Genomic DNA, 27,746 nt, shown 5'->3' with positions numbered 1-27,746 from the left:
TTATTATCTCCACATCGCTTTTTGTTTTGGTTTTTCAGCAGGGATAGATTTCACCCGAGGTAACAGTGGAAGTCCAAAACTCTTCCATAACTTTAAAGTACACAGACCAACAGCGGAGGTTATTTGGCACCGAGTTTAGGTTTAGTTTTTCATCCAAATTGATTTGAATCTAAACGCAGAGTAAACATGACACATTCCATCCGCTTTACAGCAAAATGGATTGAGTTTTAACGGCAACCGCAGAATGTTTCAAAGGGGTGCATGACTGCATATTTCAGCTCAACTCATCTCCTGTCATCTCTGGTGAAGATCTGTTTTGACTATGTGTAGCCTCTGGGTGTGTTTTTTTCCTGGCTATATACTGTATATATTATATAGAAGTAAAGAAGTATTACATCATTATATACATCAAAACCCATTTCACATCTCACGCTTATTTGCTCTGTGTCATTAAATCTTATTCCTTGCATAGTCTTGCTTATATAGACAAACGTAGACCTAGATTTTTAGCACTTTTATTTTATTTACAGCAATTTTTAGTTGCAGAAAATGGTAAAAGAAATCAGAGAGTGAGTTGATAAATAACATTAGTCTGATCTCTCTTGTGTGAACTGATATAACAGTGAAAGTTTTCTATTAATTATGTTCCTGCAACATGAGAGATGTCCCAACCATATCCATGACTGACAGATGTTATTCCAAATCTATTTTCAGAGGTGGTCAAAAGACTATGAACCTCTGTTGGTGTTTCATCCCTGATTTGGCTTTCCAAGAGTTCCCATGATGCCCTCTGGGCCAGGCTCTGTAGGACAGAAGTGCCAGGTCTGCTCTGGTTTCACGCCGTCAGATAAGATCAGTTTGTGTGTTGGATTCCTGTCACAGAGCAGTCCAGGTTAGTGCTGACCCAGTAAAGCAGCTAAAGTTTGAGCTTCAGGAGCCAACGCTAGTCACGCAATGCCAGAACAGGAAGTCAAAGGTCATAGTTTACCTTTCCTCCACCTTCTCATTTACTCCATTCCTCACAGCAATAACCGACCATCTAACAACAACAAAACAAATATGCCTGAACTTCTCTTGGTATACAGGCTGTGTCTAAATATTATAATAGAAGAATGCAACAATAGTTTATGAGAAAGAAACCATGTTACAGTGTGTTTTTGATTCAAATTTTTTGATTGAATGAGTTGAATTATTTTTTTTATCTGTAATGCTTTCTCAAGCATTTTTGATTTTGATATTTTTGTTGATGTGCTGTGGTTAACAGTGGTGTGGAGAAAATGGCAGCACACATGCAGGACAAAAGAACTGTTACAAAGAAATAACAAAGAAGTTGTGCACACCCTCCTTCTTACCACACGTGAACAATAATTTCAATGCTCTATGTAAATAAAGTGTCACTCTTAACAAAGACTGATTTGCATTGCATATGTTGAAAAGCTGTTTGCTATTTTACCCACAAAATGTTCAGTGTGGTTGAATAGACATTTGATAATGCTTCCTCAGTTACTAATTATATCTTAGTATTTGTACATGTGTGGCTTGTCTTGTTGTAATAATCAACAAACAGTGGGGATTAATATTTATCTTACCTGCTACTTTTGACTGTAAGTCAGTGACTTGTTTCTTTAGATCATCCATTAAGCCTGAAATCCTTCACTCATAATTCATCTATTTGGAATATAAATACACATCTCACTATGGTCTGGCATTTTATCTTTGTTCTGACTTTATTAACATCTAACACATACAGTGGTTAAATCATTAGCAATGAGACTTAGAGTAAACATTGCTTACTGTTCTTGAACTATGTAATATGCAAAGCAGATGTTCTGAACTGAAGGTTGATATCATCACTTTTAACCAGCTGTCACATAAATCAAGCCATCATTCCTTAAATGGGTTGATTGAGTTCAATGACTTCTGTGTGGCTTACAAGGAACTTGTGATGAAAGAAAACCTTCACATGTAAACAAGTGGAAACCAAGAACACTTGAAAATTGGAAGAGAAGCCTGTTCTCTGTCCTCCAGAGAATGTTACCAACCTTGGTTTAGAAATAAAAAGGCAGTCTCCTAATATAAAAATAGAACATAGCAAAAAAATATATACAATTTGTGTATATTTGCCATATATAAAGATTTCTTCTTGTGCTAAATCCTAAGACTGGAAATTTTCTCCTTCGGTTGTAATCTACTGCACGCACACACATGTGTGTGTGTATGTGAACGTACATACAAAATGGATTAATGCCAAATTTTGTGTTGGTACATTTGTGCATGAATTATAGACATATTCACAGTGTAATTACATAAAAACATAATTCATATCACCTATTACATGAATCTCCCTCCACAGACATGTAAATTAATATGTTTTATATGTAACTGAATTTGGATATTGCATCCTTGGATCCATTAAAATGGTGACATGAAGTTATAGAAGATTCCTCAGTAAAATCATACTGTGGTCACTATAACTAGAGATGCACATTTTTGCACACATACAGATCCGCATCTTTTTTATACAGTGATAACTACCTGCATTTTCTGGTCAATTCTACTGTCAAATGGTTCATAATGAGATGGCAAAGCTGAGAGACAGAAAGAGAGAGAACGTTGTTAGACTAAGGACTGGACTAAGTCATGTTGTGAGGGACTCAAACAATAAAAGAAAATAAATGATTAAGAGTATGTGAAGATGTATAGTAGAGAGTGAGAGGCCATCTAATAGCAGGGCCAGTGCCAGAGTGCATACGGATGTATTTGTACCTTGATGGGTGTCTGCCATCAATACCAGCAGGATTACCCTGCTCATCTTCAGCTGCTGTGTCAGTTTACCTTCACACAAAACAGGACCCCAGCCCCTACAGAGCATCAGGTCAGCGTGCACTGTGTCCATACCTTCAAAAACATAAGTGGTCATGAATACACAGCAGTTTCGCAGCCCACCTCTGTGGCATAACACATTATAAGTCATACAGATTTTTTGAAAATACCACCATCACCAAAGGCATTGCTGGTATGGTCTTGTGAATGCACTGCAGTGAGAAATGGTGCATTTGGTTTTAAAAATGGGAAGAATGGGAGGCACTAATCATCATAGTTTGTCCCAGAAGACTGCATTGTAAACAAATCCACCCTTGAACCACACTCCAAAATCAAACCTCAGTCTTTGCATGCTGGTGAATAAAATTCTCTGGCTGTAATAATGATAATGATAGTAGTTAAGTGGAGAAGCTTGTAATCTGTCTGTAACACAGAGGGCCATGAATTATTAATGCTGCCCGACTAATTTAAGAGAGTCTGTGAGTGGAAAAAGCCTCCCTCCTTAAAAAAAAAAAAAAAAAAGTCTGGAAATACCCAAGATCCTGACTTCTCCTCTGTGTTTATTGTGTCTTATTACAAGATGAGAACACTTTTGGGACCTTTTGAGATAATGGAAGTGTGAGAAAAAGTCATGGATGAGAAAATATAAAGATACATAATCTGAATGGGAGAGTAGAGGTGGAGAAAGAGGTCGCAGATGAATTCTTGTGCTTGCCTCGGCTTCACTACAAATGGTCTGGGGCCAAAGTGTTTGTGGGGCTCTTGTGGTTTTTCAGCCAATAAATCCTCAGCACATATTTAATCCAGTCAGATGTGCTGCAGAAGAGGAGCACTGAAGGATGTATGGCCATTACTCAGCTGCCCACATCAGAGAGAGAGGCCAAGGATCCCATACATCCCCACCTCACCAGTTATATGCATATCCAGCATCGGACAGAGAGTCAGACACACGGATCATAAAGGAGGTGTGAAAATTGAGTGTCAAAGTTCAGTGAAAAGGTTTGAAGCTCCAAGGGTTTGATAATAGTGATGCTCTCATATGCTGTTTTTTTTCACCATATGATGGAAAGTGTGAGATATTTGAACTTTCACTCTGATCTCTCAAAATGTAAATGTGTTTCTGAATACTTACCATATTGGAATAAAACCATGAGAACAAGCAAGAACATATCAATTCAGTCTCTGCAGAGAAAGGTCTAAATGCAAACGTTTATTAATTGCACAGCATTTTAAATGTATAAACAGCATTTTCCAGTACTAAGTTTTAATGACTCACATTAACACTGGCTGTGTTGATTTTAAGAAATGAGTATTAAATCAGTGATACCACTGTTTGTATACGTACATGTGTACTGCATTGTGTTTTGGCTTGGTTGTATTTACATAGCACAACCTGGTCATTACAATTACTCTGAAGTACAACCTAAACATCTGAGGAAACCCCTGTTCTGCTCTTCTTTTTTACTCTTCTATATATTACTCTCTTTATTTTATTCAATTCCAGCACATGGTCGCTTGGTTACTACGTGATGGCAAAGAGAGAACATCAAATTTCAACAACAGCAAGATAAGTACACTAGAGGACTATTTGAGACAACAGCTAAGGTACTTGGCTATCAGATGTTTTTTAAGTAGGGGACCCTTCCAGTATATTTGCCACTTGCGCCATCTTCTGCTGGTTCTTTGCTATTACAGGGAATTACTTGTATTTCTGTCTGCTCATCTATGTCTTCAATACCTTACCTCATTTACTGTAGCTGGGATTTAACTATTTAAACTTGTCATCTATGATGGCTAAGAGTTTTCCTCACAGCATGATCATGGGGTCTGGACCAAAGAGGTCTCTTATAAACCTTACAAAAAGTCCTGCACAATACCTGCCGAAGTCCTTCACAACTGAAACATATTCCTGAATGATTTTTTTGGTAAGGGAAGTTTACGTTTTGTTAAAGTCAAACAGCAGCTGTCCAGATCTTACAACTTTATGTATGATGTTGTTAATACATAATTATAGTCCCGCTCCACTCAAAAATATGTTTTTCTTTTAGTTCCTTCAGTTGGATGTTTTAGCTTCACTGCACAGAATGATGTATGTGCAAAGTTTGACACTAGAGGGCTGTTTTCATATTATTCTGCTGAAAGAGGAAAGTTTCTCTGTGCTCAGTGAAAATCTGATTTTAAGGGGCGAGACTACAAGCATTATCTGTGACATCACAAACAGTTTGGCGCCAATCAAGGGTCAGTATTAAATTTACAATGTAATGTGGAAACTTGAAGCCTCTAGTACACAAACACTGAGAATGAACTCTACAGTGAAGTAGGAAACATCTTGTGTCCAGCAGTTAAACCTTAGAAATGAAAAATATTTGCACATTTATAGATTCTGTGATTTTTAATGAGGGAGAAGTAAATGTCATTATAAGGATTTTAACAAGACAATTGAACTTTTCAGACACAAATTATTATTCAAAGTAGAGTATTTTATACACATCTTAAAACATGCCTGGAGGGGATCTTTACGGAAATCTCTTCTGGGTTATTTTTGGAAATAAGTGGCACAAGAATCACTTTTTTCCAACACACTGCAAACCCCAACAACAATGCTTAGAGCAAAGGCTCTAATCTACATAAAGTTGGCCAAACGTCATATGTGTGTCTGCAGCTGAAACCAACAACATCTCAAACAAAAACATTGTGTTTGACAGAATCTATAAATATGCAAACATTTTTCATTTCAAAAGTTTTACTTCTGGACACAAACTATTTCTGATGTTACAAATAATGTTTGTAGGCCTACCCCTTAAAATCCGATTTTCAGTGAGCACAGAAACACTTTCAGCAGATGAATGTGAAAACAGCCTACAAGTGTCAAACTCTGAACATACATCATTCTGCACAGTGAAGCTCAAACATCCAACTGAAAGAACAAGAAGAAAAACTATTTTGAGTGGAGGAGGACTTTAATTATGTCTTAACAACATCATACATTAGGTAAAGAAATTTCTAGTAAAGATGAAAATAATAAGAAGCAAACACCGTCATTCATAAACATTCAATTGGAATCCTATTTAATTTTACAACAGTGTACTGTATTTACACATGTTCAACTGCAGCATCATCTTACAATAGAATGACATTTTTTCTTTTGTTTTATTGTCAGGCAGTCTTGAGGTTAGCAGAGGGGTCCTTGTAGCCGCTAGCAGCAGCTACTCAGCCACTGGCCGGTGTGAGCCTGAGCATCCTTCTAGAAAAATACCACGGAAAGTGAAAGACTCAGACTGCACCTATACAGTTAACGTTAACCCCGTCTAAGGAAATCTCTTTGAAGACAAAGAGTATAAAGGTATGGGATTCATGTCATCGTCAACAAATGGCTCATTAATCTGTTAGCTATGAGCCTCATAAAATCGTCTTTTGTCATCTTTACTCGAGACGAAACGAGCACATAACGAGCTGTCGCAGCGTCCCGAGATGGTCTTTGTTTTTCACAGTTGAAGTCGTCGTGTATTATCGTTTCTTTTATAAACACCAGAAATGTCTTTTTTATTGATTATTAAGTAGCAACTGACATCCGGTTAACTCAAAGAGTATTAGCCGCATAATGTTAACGAGCACGCTAACTTAGCTTTCCAGCTAACAATGGGACAGGGAGATTAAGACCTGCGCTGGCCGCTTACTAAATATAACGTTATCTGAGTTAGCGTTTGGCAGTTTACGGTAACCTGGAAAAGTGAACAGCTGGCCTACTAAGAAAGCCAGAAACGTCAACGCTACGTATTAACAGTTATAGCATCTGTCAGCGACGTTAGCCGGTGTCTTCAAAGGAGCTATAAGCTTTTTAACTTTTAAAAGCAGGGCCGACATTTTCACTTTGGATAAGTTCCTCTGTTAAATTCCTTATTCAGTTCAGAGTCTATGCATTTAGCTAACCCCAACTAACCATGTACCTAACTTTAGAACCCATGGTAACCATACTCGGTTTTATTCGTTTCTTAGGCCAAATCAAAGACTGGTTAATTTGCTCGATAACGTCGGTATCACTTCCCCTCATAGTCACAGCCTCCCCAGTATCCTGATGTTAATCCTGCTCGACAGTAAATCCGGTCAGTTAGTAAAAACAATGCGATTCAAAACTTACTAACGTTACATAAAGTGAATAACGTCATCCTGGGCAATCTCAGTATCAGATAAATTTATATGATTGACATTTACAGGTGGCAGTCAGTGTGGCAGTCATCAAACGGTGTTCAATGACACCGTTTGCAAAAAATTAATGGAAATGTTTCTTTAAGCAGTTTAATCAGAAATAAGATTATAACACAGGCACATACACGCATATTTATATACATATATATGTAGACAAACATACATAGCTTTAATTGGCATTAGTTTACCTGAAAATGAAAATATCTTTTTCTAATCCAGTATAGGAGCAACAAACACAATATACAGCAATAATAATGTTAACATATTCATATAAATAACTTGGACATGTGTAAATAATACAAATCCAAAGCTACAGATATTTTAAATGATTCAGGAGCAAATCCATGACTAACTTGTCTATACCTGTCTATACATTGCAAAGATTACCTATTTTTTCCACTCAACAGTTAAATAGTAAGGTGTATTGACAGACTGGGATCTAAAAGCAGAATCTATAATGGAAGTGAAACATTCTTTTTATCAACAAAGACAGCCTGAGAAGTTTCTGAGATCAACAGCGCGGTAAAGAAGATGTGCAACCTTGACTGCTTATATTCATTTGTTTATTCTCTAGTTGTGAATAGACACCTAGAAAATAAACGTTGGCCATAAGAACATATTATAGGCTAATACCCACTGTAAAGTGAAAAAGAAACACTTCTCATGCCCATTAGCAATGCTCTTAACATGTGGCTGATGCGGTTAAGTCCTGTTCTTTGGGGTAATGAGCAGGTCAAATTACAGAAGATCATCTGAACAAAAATTTCCATATTTCCTCCACCCTCTCCCCCCATATAGATGCCTTCAGCAATGGTTGGCAACAATGCTGTCCAGTCTGCCATTCCAGACCTGGGAAATGGAAGTCATTCAGAGACCATGAAGCAGGTTCTTGGTGTGGTTGACAAGAAGGTTCGCAACATGGAAAAGAAAAAGGTACCTCTAGTGTTTTAAATATTAAATATTGGTTGATTGATTAGGCAGGATATAAGATTTATATTTTCTTTGTGAATGTGTTGTACTGGATGTCCTCCGAAGTTTTTAAGAACGCAGGATATCATCAAATTTATTTTAAATGTTATAGGATACAGGTTAGGCAAGATACTGTGAGTTTATCTAGTGAGTTGTTCTAGTCAATTTTTAAATTAACTTTTTAAATGCTGAATAATAGTGACAGTCCATCAGTTAACAGATTTGGGTTTGTATGCTGATAAAACATAGCAGCAAGGTCAGAAACTTGTCTTTCATTTCACCTTAACATTCAAATCTGATACTGGATTCGGAATTTCAAGACTCATTGAGTTTGCTCCCATTTTCTCCACACAGCAGTCTGTCCCAGGTCTATGTCCTGGACATGCTAGTTCTTGTAACCTAGTTTGTTCTTACTGGCATTGCTTGTGTTTACAAAACGATGGATCTGTTCTGACTAGGCCCACATAAAACCATATTGATAAGTAAGGCTCCCAATGTGAGACGTCAATTTCTGTTAAGCAAGAAGATTTTTTTTAATTCCTTTTCCATATGTCTGTTGTTTCATCCCACTTGAAATATCTCTACATGAATTTAACATCTGGCATTTTTTAATACTCTTACAGTCCAAACTGGATGACTATCAGGCAAAGAAGGATAAGGGAGAAAGACTGAATCAGGATCAGTTGGTATGTACAAGACATTTGCTGTTCATTTGTACATGGGACCTTGTTTTATCACAGTCTTCTGTGACCAAAATATATTTTTTAGATGATACACAAATCTCAATTTCAATTTTCTTTCCATGATGTACCTGAAGGAGGCGCTGACAAAGTACCAAGAGATCACCAACAACCTTGAGTTTGCTCGAGAATTGCAGAAGAGCTTCCTGGCATTGGGCCAAGAGGTGAGTCCTAAGTTATATTTATTCTTGTGATCTATGCAAACCTTGTTATCATTCAATTGAAACATGTTTTCCATAACATTTCATGCCCACTTTGGAAAACTACATAATCGCAAAATCTACATTGAGATCTCGCTTATAAATTTAAACGTCACCACCATCTGTAAGGTAACTGATACTGTACTCAAAGGACCTACATAACAACCCCTCTTAAACATGACAAGAATTTACAGTACAGACTGACTCAGGAAAGCCTGAAATATCAAAAGTCATTAAGGGAACAGAGGGGTGATTGGCATTGAACAGCACAACCTCTTAGCTCCTGGCACATTGACATTTCTATATTTTACAAGTGCGGCGATGTACAGGGTGCACTTTGGTGGTGGTGATTTGTTGGGGAAATCTTGTGATGCTCAGAAACATGTCTGACTTTGTGCGTTCAGGTTCAAAAGGCAGTGAAGAAAACTGCAAGACGGGAGCAGCTGCAGCGGGAGGAGGGGGAACAACGGCGGCTTAAGACAGTATTGGAGCTGCAGTTTTTACTGGACCAGTTGGGAGATGACAATGTCAGGCAGGACCTGAAACGGCCTGATGCCTCTGGTTCTCCCTTGTTAACTGATGCCGATCTCACATCCCTTGATGAGTTGTACAAACTTGTGGGACCTGATAGGAACTATGACGTCAGGTAGGGGGCACCTCCTGTGTTTTTTAGTGCCACAAACATTTAAGATATATTGTGATCATATGTGATGTAAGTAATGTGTAGTGGGTACATAATATTTTGCGCAAATAGTGGAAATAATCTGCAAGGAGATGCAGTTTTGTCACTGGCTCGGCGAGCAAGGGTACAGAAACGGAGCCAAGAGTATAATACTAAATTGTATGAGTATATTCCCCCATGTGTGTGACTTGCAGGTTGACTGAGCAATATGATGAGGCCTCAGTACACTTGTGGGAACTACTTGAGGGCCGAGACAAGGCTGTGGCAGGGACCACATGTAAGTATTTTCATGGCTCATGGAACGTTGATTTAAAGCTAATAAAATGTTCTTTATTGTACCAACACAGTATGTATACTGTGTGTGTGTGTGTGTGTGTATTACACATTGCAGTAAAATCCAATAAATAGACTTCAGTTAATACTGTTATTTGATTCTCAACCACCATGCACACAATTAAATTGTTAATTTAACAATGAGTTGAGTGTTTTCCTGACTTATACTATCTTTGTTCCAGATAAGTCACTGAAGGACACTCTGGACAAGGTGCTGCTGAGTGGTTACTTTGACAGAGCACAAACTCATCAGAATGGCACGTGTGAGGAGGAGGAGGAGCAGGGGAAGCAGATCGTGGTGGCTGAGTCTAACGCTGGGGAGCAGCCATCAGAACCCGGTAACCTCTCTAACAAAACATTTAGACCTGCAACGATTAGTCAATCAACAGAAAATTAATCGGCAACTATTTTGATAATCGATTAGTTGTTTTGAGTCATTTTTTAAGAAAAAATGCCCAAATTCTCTTGATTCCAGCTTTTCAGATGTGAACATTTTCTGGTTTCTTTAGTCTTGTATGATAGTAAACTTAATACATTTGGGTTGTTGACTGTTGATTGGGTCAAAAGAAGACATTTGAGGATACCCTGGGTTCTGGGAAACAGTGATTGACTTTTTTTCACCATTTTCTGATGTTTTGTAGACCAAACAGCTGATCGATTAATTGAGAAAATAATTGTCAGATTAATCAAGAAGGAAAAATAATTTAGTTGCAGCTCTAAACACATTAACAGACGTGTGTGTCAGTAGCCCTGTCGAAAAACTGTCTTTACTTTTCTTTATTTCTTTCAGAAGGAACAGCTACTGAAAATTATACAGAGCCAATAAAAATGGAAACCACAGAGGTGAGATTTGTATGACTATTGCAAATATACTGCAATAAGAAAATCATGATTTTAAAATTGAAAGCCTTTTTGTTTTTTGTCAGATGTTACAGTATGTTTTTTGTGTTACAGTTTGTAAACAGACAGTTCATTCCAGAAACCACGTACAGCAGCACAGACAAAGACCAAGTGGAGGAGTGGACAGTGGAGGCACAGGTATGCTGCACTATTGTATCACCACAGAATTCATATTTCCCCTATTGGAGCACACTCTAATGTCCCCGTCACACGCCGTGTCTGTGTGCCTGATAGATGGTGAATTCCCTCCAGCACCAGCCCCCTGCCCAGCTGGCTCCAGAACCAGCCGTTACTGTGAACCATGTCTCTCCCCCTCCGGCCAACGACCCAGTGGTCAGAAAGCAGGCGGTGCAAGATCTAATGGCCCAGATGCAAGGAACGTACAACTTCATGCAGGTGAGAAGGTCCAGCATGTACTGTAATTCAGCTCATCACAGTTACTGCTCAGCGGTGGACGTTGTGTGCTCTATTTCTGTGTCAGTAGTCACGGATGTCACCAGTTTATAACCATACATTTACTCTTATTTGGTTCCCCAGGACTCCATGTTGGAGTTCGATGGCCAGGCTCTTGACCCAGCCATTGTGTCCGCCCAGCCGATGAAGCCTGTGCAGACTGTTGACCTGCAGCAGATGGGCTGTGCTTCATGTGAGCACAGTTAATTTACCTTGATTCTGACCAGCTTCTCTCACGGTTCTCTCTCGGTTCCTCAGATTCAGTGGAAACGCAAACAGGACTGCACTACAGGGACTTAAAGTGCCAAGTTTAGTTCCTCTGGGTCCAAAGTACCTGCAACTTTTAGTCGAAATGGGCTTAAGGGTGTTTTCAAACCTGTAGTTTGTTTGCTCTGGTCGAAGGAGTCCAATCAGTGGAGAATTTGGTAAACTTGTTGCGTTTTCCTCTTGATTCAGTTTCTTTTCACACAGGAAAAAAAATTCAAGCCAACCAAAATGCGTCACTCATGTTGCGTGAGAACATTTACTCTGCTCGTTGGTCAGATGTGTCTGGGGTAGGAAGCAAGAACATAAACACAGGAAGAAGGTCGAGAGGAAGGTCCTATCTGCCCAAATATCAAAAAGGCAACGTGGTTCACTGCTAGTCAGACCTCAATTCATTCTCCAGATAGCTGCTATCGACTGTTGATTTCGCTCATCTGCATCCCACTTACCTCAAACTTGCAGAGTATGCCTTGTAGATGGGGTCAAATCGAGGCGGGATCATGTTCCCACCACAACGTAATCGCTCCAGAATTTGTTTCAATTCCTCTAAAGGGTGCAGGTCAGAGTACAATTGCAATGTTTAGATCCACCCAAAGGAGTCGTGTCCGATTCAGCCAGACTAAACAATGCAGGTTTGAAAACGCCCTAACTTGGTTAAATTATCCTATTAGGGTATTAAACCAGTTAGTAAGATTTTTTTTTTCTTAAGCACTTCTCTTTATATTCCTAACAGCACACTCAGAGTCCAGACTTCCTCAAACAAGTTCAGTGTCTGGACCACAGGAATCCTCACAAGTAAGTAGAGTGGAAGCACAGCCGAAAATGGTAGAAAGTAACGCACATCTACAGGGAGTCATTTGATTCATTTGAATATGAACATAAAGCTGAAGGGAGCTTTAAGATTAAAAACCAGAGCGTTGGTGTGGACAAAAATTTACTGTCTCTCCCGTTCACCTCTCCACAATCCTCCTTTTCTTCCCTCCTGAATTCCCTCCTTCAACCCCACCCACCCCCCAGGCCTCGATGTCTCTGTCTTCTGAGCAGTCCCCTGCCCCATGCTCCCTGTCCTCTGCCTTCCCACCTGTCTCCAAACCCACCCACACAGGAGGCATCAATGTCAACGCAGCACCCTTCCAGTCAGTGCAAGCGGTATGCTTTGTATCTGAGTCCAATTAAACAATACAGCACCTCCTCGGACTTACTTAATTAATTGTGTTGGAAACGGATTCCATACTTGGATTTACTAGCTGAAGCTATAAGAATAAATCAGAAATACAGGCTAGGTAACACTGCTAAGAAGTAACAGCATATGAATGGTTGATTATTGGTGGACCGTCTACACAGGCAACAATTAGACATGTCCCTTCTTTTCCCAATCCTACGTCTCGCTCCTCCTCTACCTCGCTGAACACCCTTTCTTCTCTAGCCATATAGAGCTTCATAATTCTGAACATTTTATGTAATACCTTATCCTAATCTTACAATCTGACTGGTGTATTATTATTATTACTGTCATACTATATCATTATATTATCAAGCTGGAACTTGTATGGACATTGTGATTGGGATATTGTTTGGATGCGGACAGAAATGCAGAAAACTTTTTTTTCCCCCCTTTTTTTAGGTATTTAACCTGAATGCACCTGTGCCGCCAGCCACTGATGGCCAAGCAGATCCTCTGAAGCAGCCTAGCCAGTTCCCTGGTGGCTATGGACAGGGCTTTAGCAGCCAGTCAGAGAATACTGTAGACCAGCCTGACATCCCACAGGAGACACTACAGTCAGGTGAGGGATGAGTGACAGATGGTTGTTTGATTTTGGAAACAAATTCAAGCTGTCAACATTGTTTGGCATCACATCTATATTCACCTGATAGTATATAAGGGCAGGGTTAACCAGTAAACTTAACCAGTTGGTGTGAAATACTGTCCGAACACATCAGAATAATCAAATATGGGGATAACATACTTAATACACATTTTCAGGCAATCTCTACCAGAAGACATTTGTTGTGTTGCACTTGTTTGTACACATAAAAAAGTGACAGAATTGTTGAGTAATGAATGAATTAAAGAAATTGTTGGATGCAGCCCACCAAATAATGACATCAGAAAGATGTGGGGGATGGAGTTTCTGAAGCTTTTCAACCATGCAGCAAGCACTTCTGTTGAAGCATACTGGCCCCTTTGGTATTAAGAGGAAACATTTATACAAACTTAAAGTTTGTGTGCATTTTACATGAAAGATATATTTAATGTTGTCGGAGGCAGATATTATGTTAATTGCCAGTTAAAGGACAGTGTAGTTTCACCATGCTGGGGATAATAAAGCTAAAGTAGGAGTTGATCAATTTTTTTAAATTTTATTTTCAGCTTGCAGAAATATATCTTATGTTTTAAAACTACACTGCAGAACATTCACCAGTGCATCATAGACTTTTAAAGTATTTTGTCTCATTTGCTTCTGTTCAGTTGTTGCTGGGTTCCAGCCCCAAGCCCAGGTCATGCCCCCAACAGGCGGACATGAAGAGTCGTCACCAGGTGCAGGATTTGGACAGTCAGGCCAGTCCTTTTACAACAGCAGGGCCGTGCCCAGGGGTGGACCCAGGAACCCCCGTGGTATGATGAATGGCTACCGGGGGTCCTCTAATGGATTTAGAGGTACATGCATCAAGCTGTATAGATATATATGCAGTGACCTAATTATTCATTGTATTGACAAAATTATATGTTGATGTTACACATTGTTGCTTTCAAGTGAAAACCCATTAAGGCCACTATTTATCATAATGTTTTTTTGTCATCAGGGGGATATGAAGGCTATCGCCCTCCTTTCTCAAATGCTCCCAACAGTGGTTATGGTCAAACCCAATATAACACGCCCCGGGACTATTCAAATAGCACCTACCAAAGGGTAAGTTTTCCTTTGATAATTAAACAATCATCATGTAACAAAAAGCTCATATAATATCTCATTATCATTCTCAGATTTGATAGTTAAGGGTTTAATGTACCAATGTACCAATGTATCAGTGGTCATTGATGTTAAATTTCTGTTTTTTCTTGTAGGAGGGCTATCAGCAAGGATACAAACGAGGAGCTGCCCAAGGACCTCGAGGTTTGTCTCGAGGAAACGCTCAAGCAATGAGATCCTAAAAGATCCTAAGGACCGTCAAGTCGCGCCACGTTGAACATTCAGGATTTTTGAATGTGTTCGCCCCAGCTCACTTTTATAACAATGTTTTGTTTCTCATTGGTAATCTTATTTTTTTAACTCCTGGCCTACTTATCAGTCAGTCTGCTTTGGTCTGTCTAGATCCTCTTAATGTTTTAACACAAAATGCTGAACTTCACATGAACATGTAGGATTATCAGCAAGTCTGTGTGGTATAAAACAACAAATAGATATTCCTGTAAACTTGAAAGATTTCATTAATTTATTTTTTGTACAAAATAAATGCAAAAAATACCCTGCCACTGTCGATCTGATTCCATGATGATTATTTTCTTCTCCCCTGTGCTGTCAGCCACGTTTTTCCTCTTGATCCTATAGTTTTCATAAAGGCATTTAATGTTTATTTTTATTTACCCCATTGTCACCTCTTGCGCCATCACCTCTTTGTACGCTGATGTTATTAGTTGAGACTGTTTCAATAAAGTTGTGTTCTATTACCTGCTGTTTGCTGGTATTTCTTTGGTTTTGACCGAGGTTGCATTTCGCTCACGTATATTTAAGGTGAGACATCCAGCTGTTCTTATTTCTGTATGCTCGTCATATAACAATCTAATCCTGTAATTAAAGCCAATATGTATAGATGTCTTAATGTGATGATAGATGGCAAACATGTTTGTTTATACAGTAATGGTGATCTATATGTTTGCAGCATGTTCATTCTGCCACATTTAATGGCTTATAGTAGATATACGCTGACACTACTATACACATTTTAATGGATCATTCAGAAAGTGATCAAATCGGTTGCACAAACTTGAAAGGTTGTAGCTTTTTATTACCGAGGTGTACAGTATCATCAAATGATTATTTTATCCAGCAGCAAGCGATCAGAAAACAGAATCTGTACATTTTGTGCAAATTATGATGCAGTTTTGTCTCAAAGAAACACTTGGCACAGAAAACTAATGACACAGCAAAAAGAGAAAAACATATATTCCATCGTCTAAAGTTTGTATGAACAAATCCACAATAAGGCAGACCCGTTTATTCACAGGATGCAATGGAAATACCTCAAAACCAGTTTTACATGACCACTCTGTCAGCTAAAAGAAACCACAGCATTACATGAAAACATTAGATGGAACCTGGACTGTAGTCACACCAAACGGATATTTGGGAAAAAGTATACCATGCTATGAAGTTCCTCAAATTAGGTTAAGTAATAAACTTCTGCTGCCAGATACGGTGATGTGAACTGGATGCAAAGAAACCAAATGTAGAGGTTTTCATATGATATTTTTGATTTCAACAGACAACAGAAACAAACTGCTGCATTTTTGAGACACTAGTAATAGATTCAGCTCTTGTTTTGCCCTTTTTTCTAATAAAATCTTTCAGTTGACTTAACTAATTTAACAAATCTAGCAGCTGTGTCAACAAAATACTTTGATGCAGACAATTGTGATTGAGGACACCTTAGTAAAGGTCTACAGCTTACTTGCATGAGCTTCCCAACATCAAAACTGTTTCATTTAACAAATCAAAAATCATGATCAATTTTGATCAACTCATAAATAAACATGTCACATACACAGTTGTATATGAAAAATAGACTAAAATGCCCATTATACTGTAAGAATGCAAACTTAGTATTTAAGAGGCTTGCCATCTGCCCACTATGTGTGGCAATCAGGTTGCTTAGCAAATCTGTTTTGAACAGAATTATACTACCATACTGTAAGTAAACTCAAACTCCCATATCAGCGTCTCTGAGTGTAATGAAATGAGGGGAAATCTTTTGTTGTTTGGAGGGTGATTTCATGTCTATCTTTATTTTAAGAAAAATTGCAATTTGGTCCAAAAATGGACAGCTTTTAAAAGCCCAGTACTCGTCTCTTTAGGCAGAGCACACCTTTTCTACATTTGATAGAATAATCTGACTACACACATGAAATAGTGGTCTTTCAATGTAGGTAAACAGCTGACACGGTATGACAGCAGCCACAATGAACACTGAGAAAGGAGCAAAGATATCTGTGAAATGATTTCTTGACACAAGTATGAGGTCTCTGGAGCAACATGGGCTACACTGATTTATTGATTGGTTAAAAGATGGAAAGCTGAGGATAATAGATATAAAATGTTAAGTGGTCTGTACTTTTTAAGTAAAATGCTTCTGGTTAATGACACTGAAATGTTGTGTAATGGTATCGTGCCTCTTTTGCAATTTAGGCTATTAATGTAATTGCAGAAAACATAAAAAAAAGATGCCTTTCACTAAATTTCTCAAATGTGTGGTGCTATCCAAAGAAAAACCTGACAAACATGTCACACATGTAAAATAAACACTTAACTCTTGTTTGAAATGTTCACGGGTATCTTTATAATCAAGTCAGAAAATCTAAGTCAAAAATTCTAAGTCTGAAAAAACTTTTTACACCTTATCCCGCTCAACAGCTGCACTGAACATATCCAACAGGCTCGTGGATGAAAGTCATCAGGTTGTGGAGCCAGTAGTGTTTCGTTTTAGAGGTTCAAACAGTAGGCCATGAAAGCTCAACAAAATTATATTTTTTGTATAATCATATTACCAAACATTCTTGATAATTTCTAATGTTATCAAACTCAGCTCCTTGAAAATGTAAGTAGTTTTAAAATGCATGTCCTTGGTTGGTCATTTTACTTTCCGTTATGTAATTCAAGAATTACAGTAATCAAACACTGGTATCGTTTAACAGGGATTCCTTTTGTGCTGCTCTCCTTCATCCCAAGTGCCCTCCAAACCCCTAAGTCATGCTGGTTAAAGAGGCCTAATAATCTGCAGGGACTGCTCCTCTGCACGCTGGACTGGAGGGGCTGCAAAAGTCTGGGTGTAAGGTTGTACAGGCTCAAGTTCTGACAGTATTTTTATGGCACATTATGCTGGCCTTGTAGGGCTTCTTGGTGGCCCGGTGGCAGATCATGGTGTGCTTGGGGAAGACCCTGCTGGCTCAGATCTTGATTTTGTTGATTATTATGTTCCTGAGGTGTATCTTGAGGAGCGTGGGCTGCAGGTTGATGCTCTTGGGATTGAGCCTCTTGTCCAGGATGCAACTGGCTGTCAACTGCATGTATGTCTGGGATGGCATTTCCTTCAACTGTAACAAAGAAGGCCGTTTTACATTTCTCAAGACGTCAGTCTGTCAAATCAAACTTTCCAAAAATAAATGAGATGGTGCAACTCACCGTGAACCTCAGGAGGGGGTTCAACTTTCTGTGATTTCAGTCGTTCCATATGCTCCACCGCCTGGAAAGAACAATGGAGTTTCACAAGTTTTTCTTGCATATGCACACAATACAATGTAGTCACATTAATTTGATAGCTTAAATAAAACTTGATGATTCATTTTTAGTTAGTTACTGAGATTCTGCTGATTCTGAAAATTCGGCACATTCACTGCCAGTAAGGATCAGGTTATGCTAGAAAATAACTAGTTCATTCAATGTATTGAAGGAGGGGGTTTCTGAAGATGTTCGACTATCCAACAAGCAGTTCTGATGGAGTATATTGGCACGTCAAGCCTGCAGTTTTCAGTGTTGGCCTCGTTTGCAACTAAAAGTAATTCAAATGACAGTGTGCCACTCTACCTGTTGCAACTCAATTTTCTGTGCGTTAAGCTGCTCCTGTTGTCTCTCCAGCTCATCTCTCTGTTTCTGGAGGTCAACAGCCTTCAAGTTGAGGTCCTGCTCTTGCTGAGCAAGGTGCTCCTCAAACTCCCTCATCTCCTCGTCTGTGTAAGCCTGGTTCTGCTCCAAGGTCTGAAGAACACAAAGTGGATGTGACACCATTTCCTACCATGTGCCTACACTTCGAAATAATGTCAACAAGATACAGTCTCATGTATTGTGTCTCACCTCCCAACTATCTGGCTCCAAGAATTCTTTTTTCTTTGTAGCAACCAGGAACTCATCTAAAGAGACCAGCCTGTCTTTGTTAGAATCCACCTATGAGGAAAACAGGAGCAAAGAGCTTTATATGAAGGAATAGATTATATATGCTATACAGACACCAGTTAACAGGTGGAGGGGTACTGTGTGGAGTACACAGTTTCATGAAAATAGGGCCCCGAGTGTAAATCACTGTACCTCATTCATAACATGCTCTCTCATACGTAACCTCTCCTCCTCCATCTCCACCATATCATCCTCTTCATTTGTAGGGTCATAGATTTTTTCCAGCTGAAATCACAGAGACCAACAGTCAATGCAAAGACCATTCACTGAAACATTACACATTTTCAGATGCAATGTCTTTACCTCCTTGGTGAACAATGCCTCCAGTTCCTGTTCGTCAAAGAAGCCATCTCCATTGGTATCTGCATCATGAAGAAGGGGAAAAAATGACAATGTGGTAAACAAATGCACCATTTTTTGCTATATTTGACAATACAGATTATGTAGCACTGGATGAATGAACACCATCCCTCCAATCTTTAACACGTGCAAGTTGGTAAAGTTCTTACCATGCAGGTTGAAAAAGGTTTTGGGGTCAAAATCCTCAGGATCTAAGCCATCAGCTTCTTCCCACACCTCCTTCAGTTGATTCTGGCTACCCTGAAACACAAAAGCAAAGTGCAACTTGAATTACAAATAAATAAATAGATAAATGACTCCTCATTTCAACCTTTTAGCAGATAGTTTACATATAAATTATCAAAATACACTACAAAGCCCATTATGTACAAATCAAGTAAAATCCATATGTTTTATTTGCAATAATGCAACAAAAAAATACAAATGCACTAAAAAAAAAAAAAAAGAGTTTCTCTTTATTAGCTGAAACAAAACACATCACGTTGTCTGTCTGCCTAAATCAGACTTACTGGGTGGTTGACTTTAGGGTGGTCTGCGTGTTTTTTCCTCATCTCCTCATAGTGCTCCTCCTCTCTCTTTCTTTCATCCTCATCCAGTGTCTTCAGGTGTTCCCGTCTGTCGTGCTCTTTCATCATTTCATACTTCTTGAACTCCTCATGTCTCTCTTTGTCATAGTTCTCCAGATCTTTAGTGGCCTTGATGTAGGGACAAAATGATTTAGAAATGAATTTAGTGCAACGTCCTACTCAACACTTTATGGGAAATTACAGTTTTTTGTCCTGTTAGCTTATCTGAATATTTTAAATTGGGCTATAGCTTGGAACCTAATCTAATTTACCACGCGGGATACAAACAGCATACAGTGTTGTTTAGATCTTCTGAATGTTTTTATCCGTCTTAGGCAGTCATTCAATTTGGTATGAAAATCAACTTGCAAAAAACTTGCTAAGGAAAGGCAATATTCTGTCTGAAAGAATTTGTCAAAATGACTTTATTGTTGTGACTGATCCTGCAGGTCCTCAGCATGTTCATGTGCTGATCATGTCAAGTCTGAGATCAGGGACATCCAGGTCAACTGCTAGACAGCACTGACATAAAATCAAACCTTAAAGATAAACTATGGTACAAAAATGAACAGTTAGAAAAAAAACGTTTTAATTGACAGTAGGTGCTGATAATAAAAAAGCAGGTCACATGACACTAGCTGCAGAAGGAACTGCAGGTTTCCATACTGCCGCTACTGCTCTACACCTATTGTTTGCCTTCTTTTCCTTCCCGGATGTTGACAATTTATGGCTGTCTACAATTCACAAAGCTCTGACAATTACTTGTAGCTTATAAATAAAGCAGTTTTGTGTGGTCCTGTGTTGTTGTCCTTTTCTCAAGTGAAGCACAACACACAACATTTTCGTTGTGGGTCTGTCATAGGCTACTTTTGTGGACAAATTTCAGACTTATGACTCGTTGATTGGGGACCGCTTGTCCAATTGGGGACAAAAGTTATGTCGCCAATTTGGAAAAAAGCTGATTTTTGGGTCAGTGGTTAAGGTTAGGGTTAGGGTAAGGGTTAGGTTTAGGCAAGTAGTGTGTGTGTGTGTGTTTGTGTGTGTGTGTTTGTGTGTGAGATAGCAATAAGATTTACCGATTTGATGAGCCGATCCAAGTCATCCACTTCAAATGTATGTGGGTTCATGTGGTTCAAGTATTCAAACTGTTTCAGCAGAGCCTGGTGGTCCACGGCTATGTCTATCAGGGGGGTAAATTATACCATAAATAAAAACACACATACTATATATTGATACAGTATATAACATAGCATTTTCCCCATAACTTAATTTAGTACTGAAGTTATACCTTAAACATAAGATATATATAATTTAAATAATATTTACATTAAATATAAGTTACAACTGAACACAACATACCATTCCCTCCTTCAAGGTCTTGTTTGGCCTTAATCAGGGTTCGGAGTCTGTTCACCTCCTGCCTCTTCAACTCATCCAGTTTTGTCCTGACATGATGGCTGACAAAGTCCAGTTCTTTGGCCAGTTTACCTTGCTATATTGTACATGAATACAACAGTTAGTACTATTCAACACTAAGGTTGTAGTAGAACACATACAAATATTTTTTACTAAAATATTTTCATTGTTCTGTAAACTTAAAATTAATGGTACAGTGGACCAAAATTACAAGAGAAAAAGCCTGGATTGAGTGTTATTATTTCCCAAAATATCCATGATTTCCCCAAAAAATAATCACATTCCTGGACAAGTGAAAGTCCAAAATTTTCCAGCAAGAGTAATGATTTCCTAACAATTTACTCAGGGCTGGTGGAAACTTCCCACCATGCTGATAAGACTAAACAAAAGGAACACAGGATACCTTGATGTCTTCCATGTCGGTATTGTGGAGCTTTTCTCTGAAATGCTGATCTTTTTCTAGAAAATCGATGACTTCCCTGAGGTAGCGGTCATAGTGGAGCCCAGTTTCCTATAACATCAACAAATCAAATGTCACTTGAATACACCAAGCAAGAAATTTACTTATATTTTATTATATAATAACATATTGTTATCAGCATTTATCTGTAAGTATGATATACTGAAGACGGTGTAAGTGAGGAACAGAATATTTAGCTTTTTATGGGATACAGGTCTGCTGACTTGTATGGTCTTCTGTTGTTTGATACACAGATAACAGGTTTCGTATTAATGCATATAAACTGCTTTATTCCCTTCTGCAAATTCACATACTGTTTGTGCAGCTGTTCTGTGGTTGAAGACTAGTAACCAAGAAGTAACAAAAAGGTTATATTTAGAGGAATTTTCACCACAAAGCAGAACTTACATAGTATTTGTTTAAGCTCTGTGCAGCCTAATGTGTCAAAATTTAAAATGGACTAACTTAAGGCAGAAATCAGAGACTCCAATCTGTGCACTCACAAAGCTAAAACATCTAGAACTGTTGTACAAATAGCAAATTGGCTTTGTGGGATCATAAGTTTTGAGTTAAAATAATTTTATCTGATTAAGGCAATTTCATTTAATTGTAGCCCTATGAGAAATCAGCCCACCTCTCATTAAACTTAGTCTTGGCACTGTTCCTGCTGCCAAACTCTCTCCTGCTGCCAAACTATTAAGCAGCGGAAGTCATTTCTACTGATGTAATCATTAACTGTATAAAATGAATAAAGGCCAGTCACAAGTTGCCATAGCCCAAAATGAACCCTTACATGTGCTCATGCTGTTTTCCATTTTACAATTTCAAAAAAAGATGAAATTCTCCATATTTGTAATGCTGCAAAGAGCAAAGACTTTTCTTTCATACAAAAATGGAGCAAATAACCGATTATCAAAACCAGATCCAAATGGTCAACCAACAGAATCAACTTCTGTCATTTATTGAGCAGTGTAATCCATTGCTGGACTGTTTCAGGGCTGCCTAGCACAGCAGTAAGAAGACAGAACAGGACTTCTGCTTTGAGATCATTTCTTCATTAAAAACAGAGGTGTGTGTGTGTGTAAACAGCTGTGACTTCTCACCACACTAGCTGGAGGCTCTTCAGGCGTCTTCTCGGGCTCTTTGACTTTTGTCTTGTCTATCCTGATGGGCACTGCCTCCACACTCAGCAGCTGGACCAGCAGGATGAGTAGGGCCCGGCTCCAACACATCTGGAAATGAGGACATTTAAACGTTACAGCAGTTGTATTGCTGTAACATGTAGTTACACTATACAGCACGTGAAGATAAACAATCAGCATATGTTTGCGGGAACCAGAGCATTTAAATTGCCAGCTTCCTTATTTTCTCTTCAAACAGCTCTGCTAGTCTGCATTGGCTGCTCATTATTGGCCAGCTAATAATATCCACAGGAAGCTGTTGGTGTTAGCTTTAGCACTGCCACTGACACATTTGGTTAAGCAGCTACTAGCAAGCTACTCATGATATCAGTCTCAACGACACAGCTAACGCCACACGTCCATGATGACACTACAGATCATGTTGAAAGCTTCCCTGAAGAGCCCTTTAGGTAAGTGTCATACTCACTTTATTATGGATGCTGGACCTCATCTGTTCTGCTCACGTCGCTTCCTCTTAGCTGGACTTCCTGCTCGTCAGCACTGCAGATTGTCTCAGTGGTGGCGGTAACTCATCATTGGTCAGCGCAGCTGTCTGTCAAACTGACCAGCAAGTTGCGTTGCACTGGATCGTACGTGGCGAGATGACGACAGAGCAGGTGGGCGGTCCCTTCTTGTTGCGATAACGGCAATTTAATAGGGAGAAGGCCAGGAGAAACACATGATGTTATTCTGGTGGATCGATTTACAGTATGAGGAGTTTTTACCTCAATACAACATCCCTGTAACACCAGGGGATTATGCGAAGGTTTTTGGTGCAATCTCTTCAAGTAAGGTGAATAAGAGTAATGTGGGACAATTTCTGCAGTTGGCACTTCAGCCATATATTTTGATATGAAGCCAACGCACTATAAATAAAGTTTATTATACCCGCAGCCCATTCTGAAATCCCCGTGGTGTTTTCTAATCATATCAGAAAAGAGAATGCAAATATCACACTTGGCATAGAAATGGCAAATATAAAAGTGTTCCTTGTTCCAAATTGTCCCATATTATGAGCCTTTGCTAATGTGGGACAGTTCAGGCTGAAATGTGGGACACTCATTGGGAGGCTGAAAGATGTAAATCACCTGAATTCATACAATAAAAACTTATCTGGTCAGTAACACTCAAGGCCAAAGTGCATGCCCACATATGGTCATTTTAGTAATTACATTGTTTTTGCTATGATAGTATAGTAATATATTATGTATAAATATAAGTAATAATAGTCTATGATTTCCAACCTGCTTAAAAATAAGTAAAAATGAAGCATTACAAGACTAAGACCCCTGAATAACTATTGGTATTGCAAATTTAATGTACTTAAATGCATATTTCACCAGTTTAATAACATATATGACTGTTCCACATTAGTAAAATCATGCTGGACCACATTTCAAACCATATTTTCTTAAGTAGGGCAGTGAAAAATTGACTGAAATATAACATATGAAACATGTTTTCACCATATAATGGCATATTTTGATGCATTAATATATCATAAACACAATCTGATAACAATCGGCAACAACATTGCTTCATTTATGACAAATTTATATCCTTAACATTAAATTACTCTAAATCCTTGGAAGAATGCCCGCCCCAAACCATGGCATCACATGTGTGGAGTCATGTGATTTCAGTCACATGACACCTCAGGTTTAATTTGACAGCAGTAGGTATTCATTAGCATTTGGTAGAAAAAGAGATAGATGCATTTTAGTTTAGGTTTCCCACATTTGGCAGTGTCCCACATTACACTAATTCACAACCAAGGGTTAATAATCAGTTTTTACTGACTTTTACTCCAATGCACTTTCCTGTACGGAAAACTTGTTTATACTATATATTACAAATCATTTAATTTTATTGGCCAGATTTCATTATCATAAAAGCAAATTTACAGGAAAAAGGCTGAACTTCTTGATTTTTACAAAGGAGGTCAAAGAGTACATTGATTCAATTCGATTTTCCTCTAATCCAAAGGCTGTAAAAACTCTGAAAACTTGTTTTTTGTTTGAAATCTTTGTATGAATTGTAATTCCCCTTTGCTCATAGTTTGTTTGTTTTTGTTCAATTTTCTTCTCCAAACCACAAGCTGAATATTTCCATATTTTGTTTATTATCATTTTGTGGAAGAAGAAAATTGTATTTGTTTTATATTTCAATAAAGAAAAAGAAGAAGAAACACACATGATGCATCATAGATAAGGCCAGTTCTAAATGATTCATTGTTGCTCTTTTTGGGGGCATGTTTTATCAGTGGATTTTCAATATGTCATATCCAATAGACATTAACCTGTATTTAAAGGACTATAATGTGCACCACATGTCTCGTTTATTATGTCATAACTTAAATGAAGTACAACACCTATCATTCATTTACTGCATTGTGATTCAGATATCTATTACTTAGGTAAAAGTAGCAATACCACAATGTAAAACAATTCTCCATCACAAGCAAAAGTCCTGTATTAAAAATGTTACTTAAGAAATACAGAAGTATTATCAGCAAAATGTACCTAAAAAACTAAAAGTACTCATATTTGCAGGCATCATTGACCCCTGTCAATATTATTAGGCGGTATATGGTAATATTGGATTATTATTACTGATGCAAATGCAGTAGGCTATGTTGAAGCAGGAGCTAATTTGAATTATTTTACATACTTTAGTTTAATCAGTTATGCAACATATTTCATAAGATGGCCATATGTATGTAAAATATTAATCTGAAATGAATATTTCAATATTCATTTGAGTGTTTTGTAATTATAACTGTCAGATAAATGTGATGATGTAAAAAAAAAAAAAAAAAAGACTTTCCCTCTAAAATAGAGTGGAGTAGAAGTGTAAAGTAGCAGGAAAATAAAATAGAGATACCCAAAGTGCAATACCCTCTTAACTGCACTTACAGTAAATACAGTGCTTGAGTAAATGTGCAGTAAATTTGAGTATTGCATTGTGGTGATATACTATTCCACCACCACATGTCAGTATTATACGCACCTTAACAGCTTTTCAGATATTTAAACAAATTTCAGAACACTGCAAAGGCATGAGGGTAATTTTGCAATATATGACACCCTCTCTTCCCTTCTTTGTAATTTTTAAGGCTACTTTCTAGGTGTAGGATCCCAAATACAGCTGCTGGGTCTCTGTCTTTACTCAAGCAGCAGTCTGTGATTAATGGGTCCAAGTTCACCTCTTACCCCAGCCCTGCTCAATGGGCTCATGGGGAGATCTTACATGCAACATTGTGGCTGTTTTTTTCAGACTGTCATACTCCTCTCAGTGCACTCTGCATCTTACAGGCTGATTAAACCAGCGCTTCTGTGAGCTTTTGAAGACACTCAAAGACAGTATTATCTATTTGTGAAGTTCTCCACTGTACGTCATCTGACAGAAGTCAACAGTTTTCTATGTACTGCTTTGTATACAAACATCAAGATACTGCATGATGATCCATTAGTCTCTGTAAAGTATTTATCCGAGTATTTCTGTTCTTGATTCTCAATGAAGCACTTTGTGTATAATGTGATTGTTAGGAGTCATTTATCAAATATTTAAATTCACTTGGTTATATGTAAAAACATAGCCTAGCTTTCACTACCATCAAATTGAACTTAATCAAATATTCTGCTCTCTAGGTAGCCATTAGCGTTTTGACACAACAGAGACTGAAAGTTGCTTGACTTCACTATTCGTTAAGTGCTGTCACATGACCTGTGGGTGCTACAGTACCAGGTCAAACCCACCAAGTAAAAGGGATCACTTCAACTCTGTTTTTAGGTTCGGCATCACGTGGTGAGCCCCCATCTCTCCAGCAGAGGATGCTGTTGGGATGTGTTGGCTAAATCCATCATTGCAGTCTGTTCATAATCCTTTGCTGGATGGAAGTCCATGTTTGCTTAACTGGTCACATATGCTAGAAGGCACAGGAGCTAATGAGTGCATGATTAAAGCCAACTACATATTGTGATCTTTGTTAGCACCTGCAGCAGTTGTTCTACTTACTTAGCTGTATTATACATGCAGAAATTACAATATTAGATTACATATAATTCAAGTGAATTTCGAAATGGTGCTAAAATCATATGCCCTCTTGTTGCTGCGACACCTCAACAGCTGCTTGTACAAGCTTGCGTAGAGGATATACAATTGTAGCACAGGGGTTGTAAAAACATTGGCTTTCTACTGGAACTATGAGCACTTAAATAATAACTCCAAAAAGACTGTTTATGAGTCCTGGCAAGTACAGCAAGACAATAAATCTAATTTTTATCTGGATCAGTTGGCTTATGACTAAATATAATATCCCTGCCCTGTAGATGTCAGTGTAATAGTTAAATGAGCTGGAAAAGCAATTAATCATTGTCTTTAGATCACGACTAACGTGGAAAGTGAAGGAAAGCTTGAACAGATGGGAAAGATCAGCACTTCTTTTTAATAGACAACTATATGATGATTAAATTTCCTGCATAACTAACAATAGACTCTTGTCTAAACATTGCTTTATACTGTGTGTTGATAATAATTAGGGCACTTTGAAATACCTCCACACACTAATTTATATACCTGATTCCACTTAGATTAAATGATCATTTGTATAAACGAATTTCAGAAAGGATATTGATTTCCTGTGGGCATCTGCTAGATAAATTAGTACCCAAACTACTGAAAGTCAGAAGAGAACAAGAGAATCTTTATTACATTTTCCGCTCAGCACCTTTAGTAAACTGTGATTCAGCAGGAGGAGGCTCTCTGAGGAGAAGACAATAACATTGAGTCACCTTGCTGCATTGTGAGCCTCTGGCAGGCGAGAGGCAGGAATCAGCGGTGCATCAGCAGCAGCAGAGACCGTACTGCAGAGCTGCACTCAACTGCGCATCCATGTGTGTATTTCTGTGTGTAAATTAGTATGTACAAGTGGGTGTGTATGTAATGGGGATGATGATAAATCATGGCAAGGTCAAATAACAGCAATTGGATGAAGAAGGGATATCAGATGATTACACTGCAGTATA

At 38.3% G+C, this 27,746-nt stretch overlaps 2 protein-coding genes across 3 annotated transcripts; one reads left to right on the top strand and one right to left on the bottom strand.

Moving 5' to 3' along the window:
* Window positions 1-5,996: 5,996 nt before the first annotated feature.
* On the top strand, window positions 5,997-15,240 carry caprin1a (cell cycle associated protein 1a). Of its 2 annotated transcripts, XM_042418859.1 has the most exons (17): window positions 5,997-6,166; window positions 7,828-7,962; window positions 8,622-8,684; window positions 8,816-8,902; window positions 9,343-9,584; window positions 9,815-9,897; window positions 10,136-10,291; window positions 10,744-10,796; window positions 10,908-10,991; window positions 11,088-11,249; window positions 11,391-11,499; window positions 12,304-12,365; window positions 12,588-12,719; window positions 13,195-13,354; window positions 14,041-14,229; window positions 14,376-14,482; window positions 14,638-15,240. In XM_042418859.1, the coding sequence occupies exons 2-17, from the start codon at window positions 7,828-7,830 to the stop codon at window positions 14,722-14,724; spliced, it is 1,911 nt and encodes a 636-aa protein (XP_042274793.1). In that variant the 5' UTR covers window positions 5,997-6,166; the 3' UTR covers window positions 14,725-15,240. The 2 variants fall into 2 exon arrangements, with proteins under 2 accessions (XP_042274793.1, XP_042274800.1); XM_042418866.1 differs by lacking the exon at window positions 12,588-12,719 and having other exon boundaries at window positions 5,998-6,166.
* Window positions 15,241-15,557: 317 nt separating this feature from the next.
* Window positions 15,558-23,252, bottom strand: nucb2a (nucleobindin 2a). Its single transcript, XM_042418719.1, has 13 exons — window positions 23,147-23,252; window positions 22,642-22,770; window positions 21,482-21,589; window positions 21,022-21,154; window positions 20,739-20,842; window positions 19,606-19,791; window positions 19,246-19,336; window positions 19,040-19,098; window positions 18,869-18,961; window positions 18,638-18,727; window positions 18,371-18,541; window positions 17,969-18,029; window positions 15,558-17,880 (listed from the first exon to the last, which is right to left on the bottom strand). The coding sequence occupies exons 1-13, from the start codon at window positions 23,168-23,170 to the stop codon at window positions 17,651-17,653; spliced, it is 1,479 nt and encodes a 492-aa protein (XP_042274653.1). The 5' UTR covers window positions 23,171-23,252; the 3' UTR covers window positions 15,558-17,650.
* Between the last annotated feature and the right edge of the window lie 4,494 nt (window positions 23,253-27,746).

This window comes from Thunnus maccoyii, chromosome 1 (genome assembly GCF_910596095.1).
Source record: "Thunnus maccoyii chromosome 1, fThuMac1.1, whole genome shotgun sequence".
In the NCBI taxonomy this organism is placed as follows: Eukaryota; Metazoa; Chordata; class Actinopteri; order Scombriformes; family Scombridae; genus Thunnus; species Thunnus maccoyii.
This window is presented reverse-complemented; position numbering and strand designations above follow the sequence as displayed.